Here is a 16,258-nt window from a genome sequence, read left to right as displayed (position 1 = left end):
TGTAATCTATTTCAAAATTAAATGTCAAATATTTTAAACAAAAAAAGGCGTAATAATTGAAAAGCCATTTATGAGACAGTCATATAATTTAAGAACAAATGCACGTAACTGTATTACTTCTAGGAATAATTACGCTAAGGACTTAAAGAAGGGTAATGTTTCACTGAAAATATAACTTCTATCACAATGGGATGATTTATTTCGTCATTTTTACGATTTGATTGTATCTATAAACCATTTACGAGCCACCAGTTACGAGTCACAAAACATAGCAAAACGGTTTTAACCCATTTCTTTCCAGTTAATACAGTATTTTCGGATCAATTACGTCATATTTGAGTTATATATGACGTCATAACATAGGATCGGACATTTTCTTGAACTTGGTGTCCAATATAGAAAAAACGCATGTTTTTATCATGTTTTATGGTGATTTTCATATGTAAAGCTGGATTATATTCGATATTTTTTGTATTAAAATACATTATATGAAAATTTTAGATGAAGAAACATGAACTATAAATAATGTTTATTAAATAAATGCTTATTATATCTTGTGTCCCGTAAATGGTCATTTTGTCCCGTAAATGGTGAAGTTTTGATGCCCATTATACGCATTAATACGCGTTCATATATTGAACGTTTACAACATATTTTTATGTCCTCCCACCACTAAAGTGCGGGTCATATTGTTTTTGCCCTGTCTGTTGGTTTGTTTGTTTGTTTACTCCACCTTTAACATTTGCAATAACTTTTTCAATATTTAAGATAGCAACTTGATATTTGCCATGCATGTGTATCTCATGGAGTTGCATTTTTTGAGTGGTGAAAGGTCAAGGTCAGAGGTCAAATATATGGGGCCAAACTCGCTCATTTTATGAATACTTGTGCAATATTGAAAATAGAAACTTGATATTTGGCATACATGTGTATCTCATGGAGGTGCACATTTTAAGTGGTGAAAGGTTAAAGTCTTTCTTTAAGGTCAAATATATGGGTCAAAATTGCTTATTTACTGTCCCTTCTGCATTATTAAAGCTATCAACTTGATATTTGACATGCATGTGTATCTCATGCACATTTTGAGTGGGGAAGGGTCAAGGTCATCCTTCAAGGTCAAACGTCATGTATATGGGGACATAGTGTTTCACAAACACATTGCTTGTTTTATGTTTACATTTGCATGCATGTGATATTTTATGATTATACAATATAAATTGCCCATTATAATGTTACAAATGGACGTATTTATAGCAATAATAAGACAAATGTAAACTACATGATATCCTTTAATTGTATAATGGCGAAGTCGAAGGCCCAAAGAATGAAGGAGTATCGTTCAAGAAAGAAAGCTGAACTTGGTGATGCATGGCTCAAGCGGGAAAACCAGAGATTAAAGGGGTATTTTGTTTTAATATCAGAGCTAAGTGAAGAGATACAGATATCGTACGTGCTTTTACTTGTTATTTCAATGTTCCTTGAAGTTTTCATTATTGCCATTTAATATAATTGGTAACGGGATCTTCATTTACGTACGATACATTATTTAATTCTTAATAATTAATTATTCTGTCCATTACGGTCTTAGTGAATGTTGTATTTGTAGTGTTTCATTTTCAATTAGCATTAAATATTACCATTCTTCAATTTATGCGAATTAGCGTTAACCGCTAATATTCTATAATCCATAATAGATGTAAATAATCAAAGAAGTCGACAGTGTAAACAGCCCATTTTATTCTCTGTAATATCCGGAAAAACACTGTGTTAATTTATTAAACAAGATAAACATTTGCATGCATAAATATCATTTATGATATATACGTACATATGCAACGATATTGATTCTTAATATATATTAATAAATCACACAGAATATTGTTCAATTTCACTAACAGTTTTCGGGCATTAACATTATTTTGTTAAATCATAAAATAAAGAAATTATTTATTTATGAGAAGACAGTACTATTTGTTTTACTAATATGATACTTATAAAATAGCAATTATCATTAATACACAATATATATTTATTTGGATATTGTGCAGTCAAACAACTTTCCTAAATACTCTACATTGAATGTAGGTGAAACAAATTAAAGTAGTAAACAATAATTTAAGTATGAATATATTTATTTGCAGCAAACAATAATTTAGGTTTAAAAATAAATAAGTATCAACAGCTCACCTGTAATATCCGGAAAAACACTGTGGTGAGTCCCCCACAGTGTTTTCTTAAATATTCTTTCAGATGCAACTTTCTGAAACCTGATCAGACTTTTCCTAATACGTTTCTCACGTGATCCTATGTGGTCTCACGTGGTACGCTGATTCACCTACTTTTTTTATATTTGTTCGGGTCAAAGTTGTTAACCCTTGGTCATGGAACTTTCTAGAAGTTTCTACTGCTTACGTTTGCGTTCTTGATTTGGTAAACAATTAAGATTGGAATGTGCTATTCTTTGTTAGCTTAGTAAGCTGTTTTCTTATAGTACATCAATATGATAGAGTTTGTAGCTCACCTGGCACAAAAAAGTATTCCGGTGTAGTTTTGTGAAAACTGGGCTTAATGCGTGATATGAACTGCGCAATTCCTTAAGTATTTCTAACAATGTACAATAGTTATTCTAAACAATATGCAATAGTTATTTTGAACAATATGCACTAGTTATTTTAAACAATATGCAATAATTATTTTAAAATTTTGTTAATTGAAATTAATTAAAACTTTATTAATTATGATTAATTAAAATTATTAAATAAGTTAAAGTGAAAATTTAAATATTACAAATATTTCATAAGATTGTGATTTTAATTGGATTACACAAACACATAAACGACAATTAAACAAGAAACACTGTGAAACATATCGAAAACAACTAAAGAAAGTGGCGTGTGATGAAACTAAGCTAGGTTGGCGGTAAGGAAAAAAACTTAGTAGCCAAATCTAGGGGGGTCCGGGGGCATGCCGTAAAATTTTTGGATCCTAGATCGTCTGTGGTGCGTTTTGGGGCTATTTCCTGAGCAAAATGAAGATATTTTTTTTCTGAAATAAGGTATTTTTTGCTTGAAGTTTTTTTCTTCGCTGGTGAACCACTTTTTATGTGTGTGTGAGACTTACCAAACATCAACAACAACATAAGTATTATCATCAATTTATTAGTATCAACAAGCATTGAAGTAACATATAGCAAAACAATATTTTATTCAAGAGCACATAACTTCATAGCGTGGATCAATCATAATAATATATATGTAGTTCACATATAAATCAGTGAGAAATAAACAAACCTGATTGATGATCTAGTAATAGTAAAACTTCCCAATGTAATTAAATTTTTTTTTAGTTTTTTAAGTTTTTTTTATGTTCCAGCACATACACACAATCACATTTACACTATTTTGCTTTATTGCCAAACCTTCTGGCCTTTGAAACCGCCCAAACGTCAAAGGCACGTCCAAAGTTGAACTGGTTCATGTCCGAAATGTCAGGCGTGTCAACAGTCATCATCATGAGAGTGTTTACTGTTGAAACATAAAGGCGGTTCCGTTGTTTTATTTTAATTAAGTTATATCGAGAGAATCCCCGTTCACAGTCCGCACTTGACACGGGTAGAATCAGACACACCCTTATAAGTTTACACACATTGGGATACACTAATAGCAAGTCTGTGCTATTTAAAGCACGCTCTGCCATGGCACTGAATTTCAATGACTGGAATTTGTCGAACATGTGGAACCGAAAAAAGCTCCACACTGCCAGCAAACTTTTAGAATCAACTGTTAATGACGATGCTCCTCTTCCGTAAAATGCAGCGAGTGCACGTATATCCTGGTCGCCTTAAGTGCCCAAAACATCAATGTCAGTTGGCAACTTCTCAGGGTCAAATATGACAAAGCATGCAATCGTGTCCTTGTCCTGAAACCTCTCAGAAAGATTGTCAAGTAGGGTATCAATGTACCCAGACATGATTGATTTTGACGTCTCGATTAATTCATCCCAACCCTTGATTGGGCATGTCTGAACTTCAGCGCCGTAATCAAAACCACTTGCGTAGTTATCCGGAAGGCCGACTATGAAAGTGAGGGTCCTGGCGATGTCCGCATTGCTTTCAGTGCACAGATCGCTGCACTGAGTTGACTGCTTTGCTCTGACACCGTCAAATCCCTACGCTGAAAATTTCGGCTCAGGATACCGAGCTCCGTAATGACGTCCATCATAGCATGTGTTGAGTAAAGGAACCGGTAATCCGATATGAATCGAAGAATTCCACTAGCGACAGGATCCCCGCACTCGGCAACGTCCATTTCCATGCAAGCTACTAACGCCGCATAGTTTTCAATGATGGCCTCGACGGCACCTTCAAACGACAACCAACGCGTTGGGAAAGTCTGCTTAAACTTTCTCTCCGCCATTTCGTACACCTGTTGGATTTTGTTCATTTTAGCCTGGTGTTTTGGCGAGTAGTGGTAGTATTTATATACCGTGTTTATCATTGCCTGATACTGCTGCAGGTATTTATTACTATTGGCTGCCTGTCCGCTAGCCAGTGCCAATCGGTGCGCTATGCAGTGAACGCTGAGCATAAGTCCGTTGCGTTCCTTCATTAGTGTGGTAACTCCACCGCGAACACCAGTCATAACACTTGCACCGTCCGTCGTTATGCATGCGATATTGTCCACACTTAAGTTCCTCATTTCGAGAACGCGGATTATGGTCGCGCACAAGTTTGTTGCCGTGCATTCGTCTCCGTTAAGCTCCGTGACTTCCAAAAACTTAGCGTCTGCCCGCGGAGTTCTCACGTAAAATATAAATGTCTTTTCCGTTGAGACATCTGTCGATTCGTCACACATGACAGAGAATACCCCACTTTGGCGAATGTCGTCAATCAGTTGCCTCCTAACCACCTCTATAATCGCATCCTGCATGTCACGCACGCTTTCATGATGCTCATATGGCAGAGACTTGTCAGCCCTCATCATGCTTCCAAATCTAAATACGCTGTGGTGCACTCGATGGTTCGTTGCGTTTAGCTAAATAATACAAATTTGTCATAAGTCCTTCAACGCCTTCGCGCTCCTTTTCTGCTGCTTTGATTGCCGCCTGTTCAATACTAACGGACGCGTTCTGCGCAGCAGTAAATATTTATTTCAGGGTGTTATTAAATATCCGGACATAATGCAGGTTTTATGGAGAAAATGGTGTACAACCATCCGTTCACTTTGATTTACGAACAAAACATTTTTATTGAGAAATAATACTACAAGCAGACATCAAATTAAATGCATACTTTACCTCGTCGTCGCACTTCTGTTTCTTATTAGGTCTAAAAAATGATCAGAGACTGCTGACGAGTGCAAGAATCTGCGTTTCTTTTATTTACATTTTTTTCCGACATTTTGAGAGATCGGCATTAAACGCTGACATGGAGAACTTCATAGCAGTCACATGATCAATGGCACAACGATGACGTCACGAAATTCGTGACGTCATTAGATCTTTCTTGACTTATTCACATTTTCACGAGTGTGTGTATATCGTATATAAGCTGGAGTGAATAGTAGAGAATATGGCAAATGTGTTATTTTGTTTATGAATAAACATTTAAAACCTGTATGTTTGGGTCATTGATCTCAGTGACGTATATTTGCTAAACTTTAATACTCGGGTTTATATTTATATTGCCGCGATACCGGGCATTGTTTTTCACAACTTACTTGTCATAAGTAATTAATTGCTCACCAACTGAAATTAACTTCTCAAAACTTACAATTGTTTACAGTGATTAAGTGTAATGATGATGCCCGAGACCGCCTTGAATGTACTGCTTAATTTACCGTTTTTATATTACGTATTAATGCTACAAATGCGATTCATTGTTAAACAACCTGCGATAAACTCTTACTCAGTGACCGACGTCAATCAAAAATAATAGTCACCATATAACCCCGCCTCCTTAAGCATTCTCGTAACCGATTGGACGTGTAACATCACAGTTCGGCGACTGGAAGGTACCCGAGAATTTCCCGTGATGCATCGGTGTCAGCATAATTACATACCTGTGTATTGTGGCTAGAATATACGATACGCGCGTCCGGTTATCTCTTATCAGTGGATTATCTACTACCACCTGGTGTTTTTATGGCAATTACATGTGGAAATCGGTACCGATTTCTCTTTTAAAGTAGGGAATATTTATATACTTATAGATAAATAGCAAATTTTTTTGCAATCGCCATTTTCATTCACATTTGAAACTTTAATCGCCAGCTGAAATATTCAATCGCCTTTGGCGATTTTGGCAATCGGAAACGCTAACATAGCTAAAGAGTCTGGAGAAAATAATAAAAAAATGGATGCACTTGAAAATGAAAACGGTGTTTCTAGCAGTACTGTTACATCAAATATTCAACATGAACATTTAGTTGTTAGACTGAGATGTGATACACCAAAAGAGTCAAGTAGACAATCGCGCGGAAGAATACGTGTGTCAAGAGCCCTGGCAAAACAGAACAGAAAAAAATGAAACATTACAGGATGAAATCGAATCATTGAAGAGAAAGCTAAACTCAGTGCAAAGACGGTTAAATATATTGGAAAATAAGCAAAGGAACGCGCATCAACACCAAGAAGTAAGTCAGACAAGATATCGAATGATGCTGGGTTAGAACCTAAACGTTTTACCGAGATAAGACAAAAGGTGCTGTTCGCCGAACGTTTGAGTGAAGAAATCAAGGAAGCAAAGAAAGTTAATAACCAACATGTAGTAAGAATCGTATCAGGCAAGATCATAAAAAATACAAAATAAAGAAAGCACTTGGCACACGCGCACTTCTTGATCGTAGAAAACTAAACAACTTATCAAAATCGGTTACACATGTGAACAAGCGCACAAGAAACGCAATGATCAATAGTAAAATAACAAAAGAAATACAGGAATTCCTGTCAAGAGATGACAACTCAAGAGTGTTACCGGGTAAAGCAGATGCAATTAAAGTAGGATCAGATAAAGTTCAGAAACGTGTACTGAATGATTACATGTATAATTTACACACAAAGTTTCTAGCTGAAACAAGTTACAAAGTCTCCCGCAGTACATTTTATAACAAGAAACCTAGATCGATTGCTCATGTGAACTTCTCATCAAGGAGCGTTTGCCTGTGCCAAAAGCACCAAAAATTTGCACTGAAGCTAAGATGCTTGAAGAATTATAAAGTGACATTAATAACGAATCGTGATAAATTTTTGGAAGTGCACAGTGATGAAGATGTTAATAAGATTTTGAGCAAAATACAGAAAACTAGTGTGCGCTATCAAGAGTGGAAAAAAATGAAAATGAAAGATGGAAAACAAAAGATGAGAGTAGTTGACTTAGAACTGCCAACCGAAGAGTTTAAAGAAATGATGACGAAAACACGCACAGAATTTGCAAGTCACATACACAAAGTAAAAAGTACAACAGTAAAAAGGTGTTACAGTAATGAAGGATAAGTTGCCAGCTAACCATGTCCTAGTCCAAATGGATTTCAGCGAAAACTACTGCTGTCAGAATATGGAAGAGGTACAAAGCGCGTAATGGAACGCTACAGCAATAACTCTTTATCCAACGGTTATGTATAAAAGAAACATAAACAACACTATTTAACACAAGAGTATGGTATACGTGTCAGAAATACTTCAACATAACGCTAGTATGGTATTGGCAATCGTTGAGAAAGTGATCGCAACTGCTAAGAAGTTTGTAGACGAGTTGGAGGCGATACATTTTTGGACTGACTGACCTACAAGTCAATACTAAAATAAGACAATTTTGAACTGTTCAAGCAATCTTGCAAAGTCACATGGCATTACTGGATCCTGGCATTTCTTCGAGAGTGGGCATGAAAAGGGTCCGTGTGATAGCATTGGGGGTACAACAAAGCGTAATGGGGACAATGCAATAAAGCAAGCAAAAGTTATAATACAAGACGCGGATGATATCTTCAAATGGGCCAGTGAAACCGATCGTCAAATTGAGTATGAGAAAATAGAGCAGGAAGAGTTCATTCAAAGTCAGGAGAATGTTGAGAAGGAAAATATGAATATCAAACCGATAAATGGTACAATGAAGATCCATAGTTTTATTGCAGCTTCCCCAGGAAGAGAAACAACTTGTGTGTGTGATAACTGTTTTAAGGAAAATGGTTTTGTTGAAAATAGCCAATGCCTATGGTTAGAACAAAACTTAACAAAACCAATATGAGAAATTCAAAACAGTGAAATACAAGTGAACATTGAAGATAAAGATGCTGATCAAGAGACAACTGTTGAACCTGAAACACTTGATGACAATGAAAATAACTCTGAATACCAGATCATTAATGAGGATCTGAAAGAAAACGCTGATAAGATATGGTTTAATAGAAACAATATATTGAAAGTGATTGAATCTCCTAAACCTACAGGATGAACACAACGGATCTTTAGTGTTAACGAAAACCTACTTGCATATATGTAAGAAAAAAATTGAAAGTTCGGACACAATGACAATTTACGGGACACAACAGTTTACATATGGTGTATGATTATTGTAACCCTTGTTCACACAGTTACTGTTAAGATTGTTTGTACAAATGTTTTCTTTAAATAGAATATGCTTTATAATCAGTTTATGCAGTTATAATTTCAAATAATTTGTGTTTACAAAATTCCAATTGTAATATTTGTACCAAGTGAACATTTTTATTAGATTCAACATACTTTTATAATTTGGTACAGTATTAAAATCAACAAAGTATAACGGAATACTCTTGTTTCTTTCATAGAGGTAAACAGAATGTTTGAACAAGTTGTTTGTCAAAATGTTAATATGCGTATTTTGAGATAAATGATGAATAGACATTTACGGGACACTTCTTAACCATTTACGAGTCCTCGGGAAAATTCAAAATAATGTCATAATAACAATATGTTATATCAATAATTTTTGTTAGATTTATTATCTTCTACTTTGATAAACAAAATGTATTATCTTGTTTTTGAACATATTTGTTTCATTGTTTTATTTTGTTTAAGTTAAACAAGTTGTAATAAGAACATGTTTTACTTTCGGTTATATAGTTGACATTTAACCTGTGAATTCAGTAAAAAAAATGTTCAAAAATGTTAAAGTACATTCAAATGTGTACTTTTGTTCAGAAAATAAATGGAAATTAAATATGATAAGAGTCTATTGATTTGTAGTTAAATTATAAAATCATGAGTCTTGTCCCGAAAATTACATACTATTTCTTTTACTGACTTTAATAAAACTCGAATTTTGAGCTAACTATCACAGATGTACTCATAAAAATTTGGATTTTAGTCACAAATATACAATGGATTCAAAAAATAAACGAACATAACAAATATTTCAAACTTTATTTTTCTCTAAAAAAAAATGTGTTAATGTCGCACTTAAGGCGGATCGAGCCCTAAGCGTTCTTGAGATATCGTCCAGACACCATCTGGTGGACAGACCGACAAACCGACATGTGCAAAACAATATACCCCCTCTTCTTCGAAGCCCCCATTCATATACAAAATAACATGCATTTTCTTCATACAGCCCGCTATATACATACCAGCCTAGCTGTAGCCTTTGTTAAGGACTGCATAATCCACATTTTAATGATCATCAGAATTCTATATAATGTTGTTTTGATTTCACATGTTTATTGGACTTTTGCTAAGAAAAGACTTTCTTGAAAAAAAACATATCATACAAGCATAAAGTATCATACCTGATAAGATTAGCCTGTGCCGACTGCAGATGCTTATCTGGAATTACAATTTACGCACATGCATTAAACCCTTATTCACATGCACAACTTATATACATGTACATGGGAGTACAAATGGTGTACAAAACTTAATACTATTACTAATGAAAAAGAATGGCAATGTTTATTTGAGCTACCCTTTTTAATAACTAGTGATGTAAAGGTTCAGTCGTTCCAATATAGGTTAATCAAATAAAATGTAGGACGTATATATTATATACTATAATTATATGCAACTATTATTGCTTCTCTGTGCCTTTCTCGTATGTTATTACAATGTACATATTCTTTTTTGTCTTTTCACACTGAACGATGTTGTTTGTTTTACTTATTATGTACTTTGTGATATATAATATATGTACCTACGTTTGCTTCTCTTTGTTGTTTCATCCGTTAATTATAACAGTGTACACATTCTTGGTTGATCTTTCAAACTGGAAGATGTTTTTTTTTCTCTTTATGTACTTTGTACATGTTTTCTTTCTTTCCAACACACAACTTCATATACTAGTAATTGTAAAGTTTTCAAGAGACTTCACTAACTTATATGCTTTTGTCTGTTGTTGACAACTACTTTACATAACATAAAATACGAGTTATGCTTTGTCTGTTGGTGACTACTACTTTACATAACATAAGATACGAGTTGGTATTGCATTATATGCATGTTCTTTTTGCTGTGTCGTATTGCAAATCATTATTGTTACAATTTATATTGTATATGTACTTGTTTGCAATTGGAAATAAAATGTGTTGGAAAAAAAATGTTATCATACTGTATGCTTTGGAGATTATGTCAGTTTAAAAAAAACTAAACAATTAACTATCGCTTTCAAAGCGGGATTGTTCAAGTGGGATGTAAACATTACCTGCCCCATAGTAATTAGTTCTATTATAATTATTTAACCAATAAACATAAAAGTTATTCTAATTAAGATTCAAGTAAAAGGATAAAATGAGTAACGTGAAATGCTTCTTCTTAATCATGCTTTGTTTGTTTTGTTATACTGACGATCTACATTGTGCAAGTGATAACAAAACTCGTGTTCTGTTAATTTAATAAGTAGTTCTTCAGATTAGTGTTCACAAAAACAAATTCCATCTGATTTAGTAAATATGAATGCGTCATGCCAATAATAAATTAACTTATGATTTCGTTTACATATAATGAAACAATTTAATGATCTGATCTAACATTTCTTGACATTTTACATCAGAATGAGAAAATGTGATAAAAGGCGAATACATTCATATTTGCAAATAATCCCTCTCGGTGGTATTGCTGGCAATTGCTATTGATCAAATTTATATAAAATCACCTTTATTACGCATTGACGTACGTTCGCAAAAATGCTTAGAGAATATTGTGGTCAATTACTTGCGAGGGCAGTTTCTCGGTGAGCAACAAAACCATTTATTTGTGTAATATAAGCGCATCAAACAACGCTTACAAAATGTATAAAGAATGTGTTCGTAAATCACAATTGTACAAAATGAACAAACAATTCCAAATTGATTTACATATGCATTGTAACTGAGATATACTTGTTGGGCAATGCCCTTAACCAATTTATGCCTATCGTCTAGAAAAAAGGCCTTGGCAAACAGCGTAGACCAAGATGAGACGCCGCATGATGCGGCTTCTCATCAGGGTCTGCGCTGTTTGCTTAAATTAATTTATGTATTATAATATTGAAATATACTAGACATCCATTATTTTGGAAATAAATTGATCCAATTTAGATTGATGGGAGAGTCCACTAGGCACACTACTACTACTACTACTACTTCTACTACTACTACTAATAATAATAATAACACTAATATTATTATTATTATTTCTATTATTATGTATTATTATTATTATTTATTTGTTATACTAATAATAATTATTATTTTATTTTTATTATTTGTATTTTTATTAATATTATTTTCGCATTTAGAAACTTTTATCCGACTTTAAAATTGTTTAAAATTGGAAAAAATCAAATTGGAAAAAATCCAATGGGAAGAAACAGCCCACAGTAACAAAACTCCCATGGGATTGTTTTTTCCAAACACGATTAACCGGATTAATATTGCGTAGATTGTTTATAATTTGATAAAATATAGTGCTTTTGGAAGTTACATTAATAAATCCCTTAAAATGGGATAAAATCCCATGAGACTTTTTTTCCCATACAAAATGGGATTTGTTTTCTAACAAAGAAAATTGAACGAAAATTATCATAAATACATTTACACAGCTTAAAATCGAGCATAAACAAATACATGACAATACATGTCCAAATCAATATGCAAAGTGAAGAGTTCAATGTAAAAGTTAATTTAGCATATATGGTAGAATGAATAAAGCATTATATAAACCAAACTTGTAATACGAAAAGACATCAGGATCGGTTGGGCTAGTGGAAACTACTAACTATTGGTACGCCCAATTAAAACGAAACTGTAATCGGCTTTGTCCACGTGTTGAATAGTCACGACAAAAATTTAATAAATATTGATCATTTCAACGCTTGTTGTCTGTTTCAGAAATATTTCTAGTGTATTTACCTGTTTTCCTCATACAGCAGAAACAACCAGTACTTATTACGCTACGGTTTGCGATATTCGACCATTAACATATATTGAACAAATGCGAGATATAATCCGTCTACAGTTATATCTTATATGTTCATGTATGTCGTAAAGAAGGTGATATTTTTATAACGTTGCTTACATAACTATTTAATTATTATTTTTAAATGAATCCGGAAATTGATAAAGAACAACTTATAACTATTCCGTCTGTTTGGTCAATATTACCGTTATTTTTCAAAACTATTTTTGGATATAACATGGCGTCTTCATATATAACCAAGCACACGCATAATCATCAGTTTCAATCTAAAATTACCCATTTCGGAGGAAAATACTCCGAATAGACGAATTGCTTATCAAGAAACGATTCATTTATGGCCTGCTGCTTAGAAATGATAGTCGTCCCTCCCGCCAGCCAAGCTGCCCACCAACCATAAGACCCGGTGGAGACAATACTATGGTCACACAAACTCAAAACATCCATATCCACGGCGGCAGGATTGCCCTCTAAGAAAGCCATCTTCAAGTTTGTGTCGTTATTAAAATTGTATTTAACCCAATCCATACCATTCGAACTAAAGACGAAAATGGTATTGTTTCCAAACATTTTAGTACACATTTGTAATGCACGAGTAATAAATTATTTTGTTACGGTGAAATGGCCGACCTCGATTTCTCAAGGTAATCACCTCTTCGGACATGTAAACCGATATATGTGTAATTTATTCCTGTGACATTAAACTGTTTCGCAATGTCATTTTTAATTATCTTTGCCTCTGTCAAGTTTCGGGGCACAAATTTGAATTCGTTTTTAATGTGTTTCTCAATATTGTGAAAATACTTCGTTGATACTAAGTACATGTATCCGTTTACGTGGACATCCTCTGTGTTATTGAACTGGGTAAGTCGTTTGTCAAAAGCACAACATAGAAGTTCATTTATAGTTCTTTACTTGGTTGATATTCGAGTAAAATTTACTCTTTTGTCAGAGAGTTAAAATGAGGACAACAGATCCTGACCTCTATCGATGACAATCTGTGTGAAGTTCATCATGTCGGCTAGGCCAAGGATTGAAGCATATTGAACATCTGATTTCCGAGGCGACCTATAATTGCAATACGCAATGTTCCGTTATGCCTCATTTTTGACGTGTCAGAGCTGTGAACGGAAGAATTGCTATTCGATACGATGTCCAACCTTTCCTCCTTGCGGCAAAACTGGAACGACTGTATTTAGTTTGGGTTGCTGTCCGTTTAATTCACGAATCAATGTTCCGTTGTGCAATATTTTTGAATTTTCTGAAATTTGAGAGGAATAATTAGCAGTCGTTATGATTTCCGCTTTTCCTCCATGAGGAAAGGCTGGAACAGCTGTGTTTAGGTCGGCTTGTCGGTACACAACATATCTTACACAGACAAATAGTATGATACACAGAATCGGAAGCTTCCATCGATATTTGCCTGAAAACAAAAAAACATTTACTTTGGTGAGCGTGTTACTTCCCGCACAAACAGGTTTATACTGAGTTTACCATGAATAATAATAAATAACACTAAAAACGTCTCATTTATAAAAAAATGAAATACATGTTCAAGGAAGTTCACTTTTATATTACTTACTCATTCTCCAAATCCTGTTTGATTCTCTTTTGTTTTGCAGGGTGCTCGTTAAGTACAAAAACACACTTAAACCTGCAAATTTGCAGTCAGCGAAAAAAAAAGGGTTAACCCTAACGCTTACCCTTTTTTGTTCGTTGACGCAAATTTTCCAACTTACACTGTGTTTTTCAATAGTAGGGTGCTAAATAAGTACAAAAACACACTCAAACCTGCAAATTTGCAGTCAACGAAAAAGAAAGGGTAAACCCCAACGCTTACCCTTTTTTTTCGTTCACGCACATTTTCCAACTTTCACTGTCTTTTTCAATAGTAGGGTGCTAGTTAAGAACAAAAACACATACCTGTTAAATTGAACGGCAATACAATAAAATGCATAAATCATGCAGGTACTCATATTTTAAACAGTAGATTCGAATAAATTCACAATTATATGTTCTCAGATAAATTGTATGACCAATCACAAATTATCATGCAATATATTTTATCAAACGAACAACTACAAAAAAATTAAACAAAATCTGCCCAAACATATTTGGGATATACAGTTAAAACAATTTAAAATAATCTTGATTTAATCAATCAAACTTGAAATCTGTTATCTTTCAAAATAAATTCACAAGCTAAATCCAATCCTTCCACGTCGAATCAACACACACTAATGTGAGGAGTTGATGATAAGGGCCAAGGCCACAACTTGTCTCATAATACATTAACCAATCACAATGGTTTACATGTCGTCATGATCATCTGAGGAATGATCATCTCTCGTACGAAGCCTATACCATTACCCTTAACCCTAACCCTTACCCTTTTTGAACATCATTTTATATATGATACACCGTGTATTGTTTTAAATCAGCTGCGTAACCTTTGTCACGTTTACCAAGTGACATGCCCTTAAATGTATATAGGTACAGATGAATTGACGTCAGGTAGGCGATAACATGCTGTTTGATGCTCATTTCCGTCGTGTTTTACACAAATGTTTTTCACGTACATCGAGTGATGTCCCTTCAGAGACTACTGATCTATCACAATTACCTTGTGTCAAGCAAACTTATATTTGTACACGTCACAGGGTATCATATTATCGATAACTCGCTGAGTCAACGCTTTTGGGTACCTCTTTCTGACACCTTAGTGTTTTCCTCGCATACCGATATAAGTCTCGTCGGAAACAGGATTTAGTGCAAAGTCTGTTTTTGTTTACATTCGTTAACGTGACAGGGGGTAAGTGTTGAGATAACGCGCTATTTTAGTTCTTATTAATTTCCCTTTTAAGGTTTTCATTTCCCATAGTAAATGACAAAACTATAGTACAATATTGTTTTATTCTAGCATGAAGTGCTATTTTTAACATATAATGCCATTGACCTTAAAAAGCTATCTGGTTGTTTTGTAACATATTTGCCTAATGGTAAATAGTGTGTCTCCTTGTATGAAAATATCACTCGAAAAAGCCATTTGCTGGCATTCAGGTTTTATAATTCGACTTTGAAGTAAAACCGTTACCTTAAATTTTGTGCAATGCATCGTCTGATATTGAGAAGCCTTTATATATATTGAGAATTTTTTCCGAGTTTGAAATTATTGAAATATGCTGATAATACAATTCGAGCCATTCATATTTTAGCACAAAATGCTATTTTTGTATATTTACAAATGCGACTTTAAATTTGTTTTTACATTTAAAATATGCCCTTAGGATAAGAAATATTTATCTGGATTAATAGCATGTTGTCTGATACATGTAGTATAGTAATTGTGAAATCCTTCGCATGCATACGTTAAAGTTTGATATAGTTGAGTTTGACTACAATTTGACCTGATTTTTTGTGAGAAGCCAAATTGTTAGTTAATCGTGTATTGCAAACGTAATCCATTTTAAGAGACTCAACTGCACGCGTCTGCAGTAAAATTTACTGTCCCTAATTTGAATACAACAACGTTTGAGAGACACTCAGGAGAAGTGCAGTATTGATGCGAGTGGAGATTCACTATACTATGTAAACTTCATTCGTGACAAGAAAAGCTGACATAACAAAACAGATTCAGATAATGCAATAATTTGTCCAATATCCGCTACTTATTAAGAGGGGAATAATACGCTAGCATTTATTAATAAGTGATATTGTTTTATGCATAACACCTCTACAGAAGCCTTATTTTCTTCTTAAATACTCATTCAAATTAAATGTATGTGATAATAAGATGCTTGCGCTTACTTCTTAATGGTTAAGATGAAATTCGTTTAAA

The 16,258-nt window shown here is 33.9% G+C and overlaps 1 protein-coding gene across 1 annotated transcript; it reads right to left on the bottom strand.

Moving 5' to 3' along the window:
• Positions 1–4,073: 4,073 nt before the first annotated feature.
• Positions 4,074–4,982, bottom strand: LOC127870157 (zinc finger protein 862-like). Its single transcript, XM_052412814.1, has one exon. The coding sequence runs from the start codon at positions 4,980–4,982 to the stop codon at positions 4,074–4,076; it is 909 nt and encodes a 302-aa protein (XP_052268774.1).
• Between the last annotated feature and the right edge of the window lie 11,276 nt (positions 4,983–16,258).

This window comes from Dreissena polymorpha, chromosome 2 (assembly GCF_020536995.1).
Source record: "Dreissena polymorpha isolate Duluth1 chromosome 2, UMN_Dpol_1.0, whole genome shotgun sequence".
NCBI classification, from domain to species: domain Eukaryota; kingdom Metazoa; phylum Mollusca; class Bivalvia; order Myida; family Dreissenidae; genus Dreissena; species Dreissena polymorpha.
This window is presented reverse-complemented; position numbering and strand designations above follow the sequence as displayed.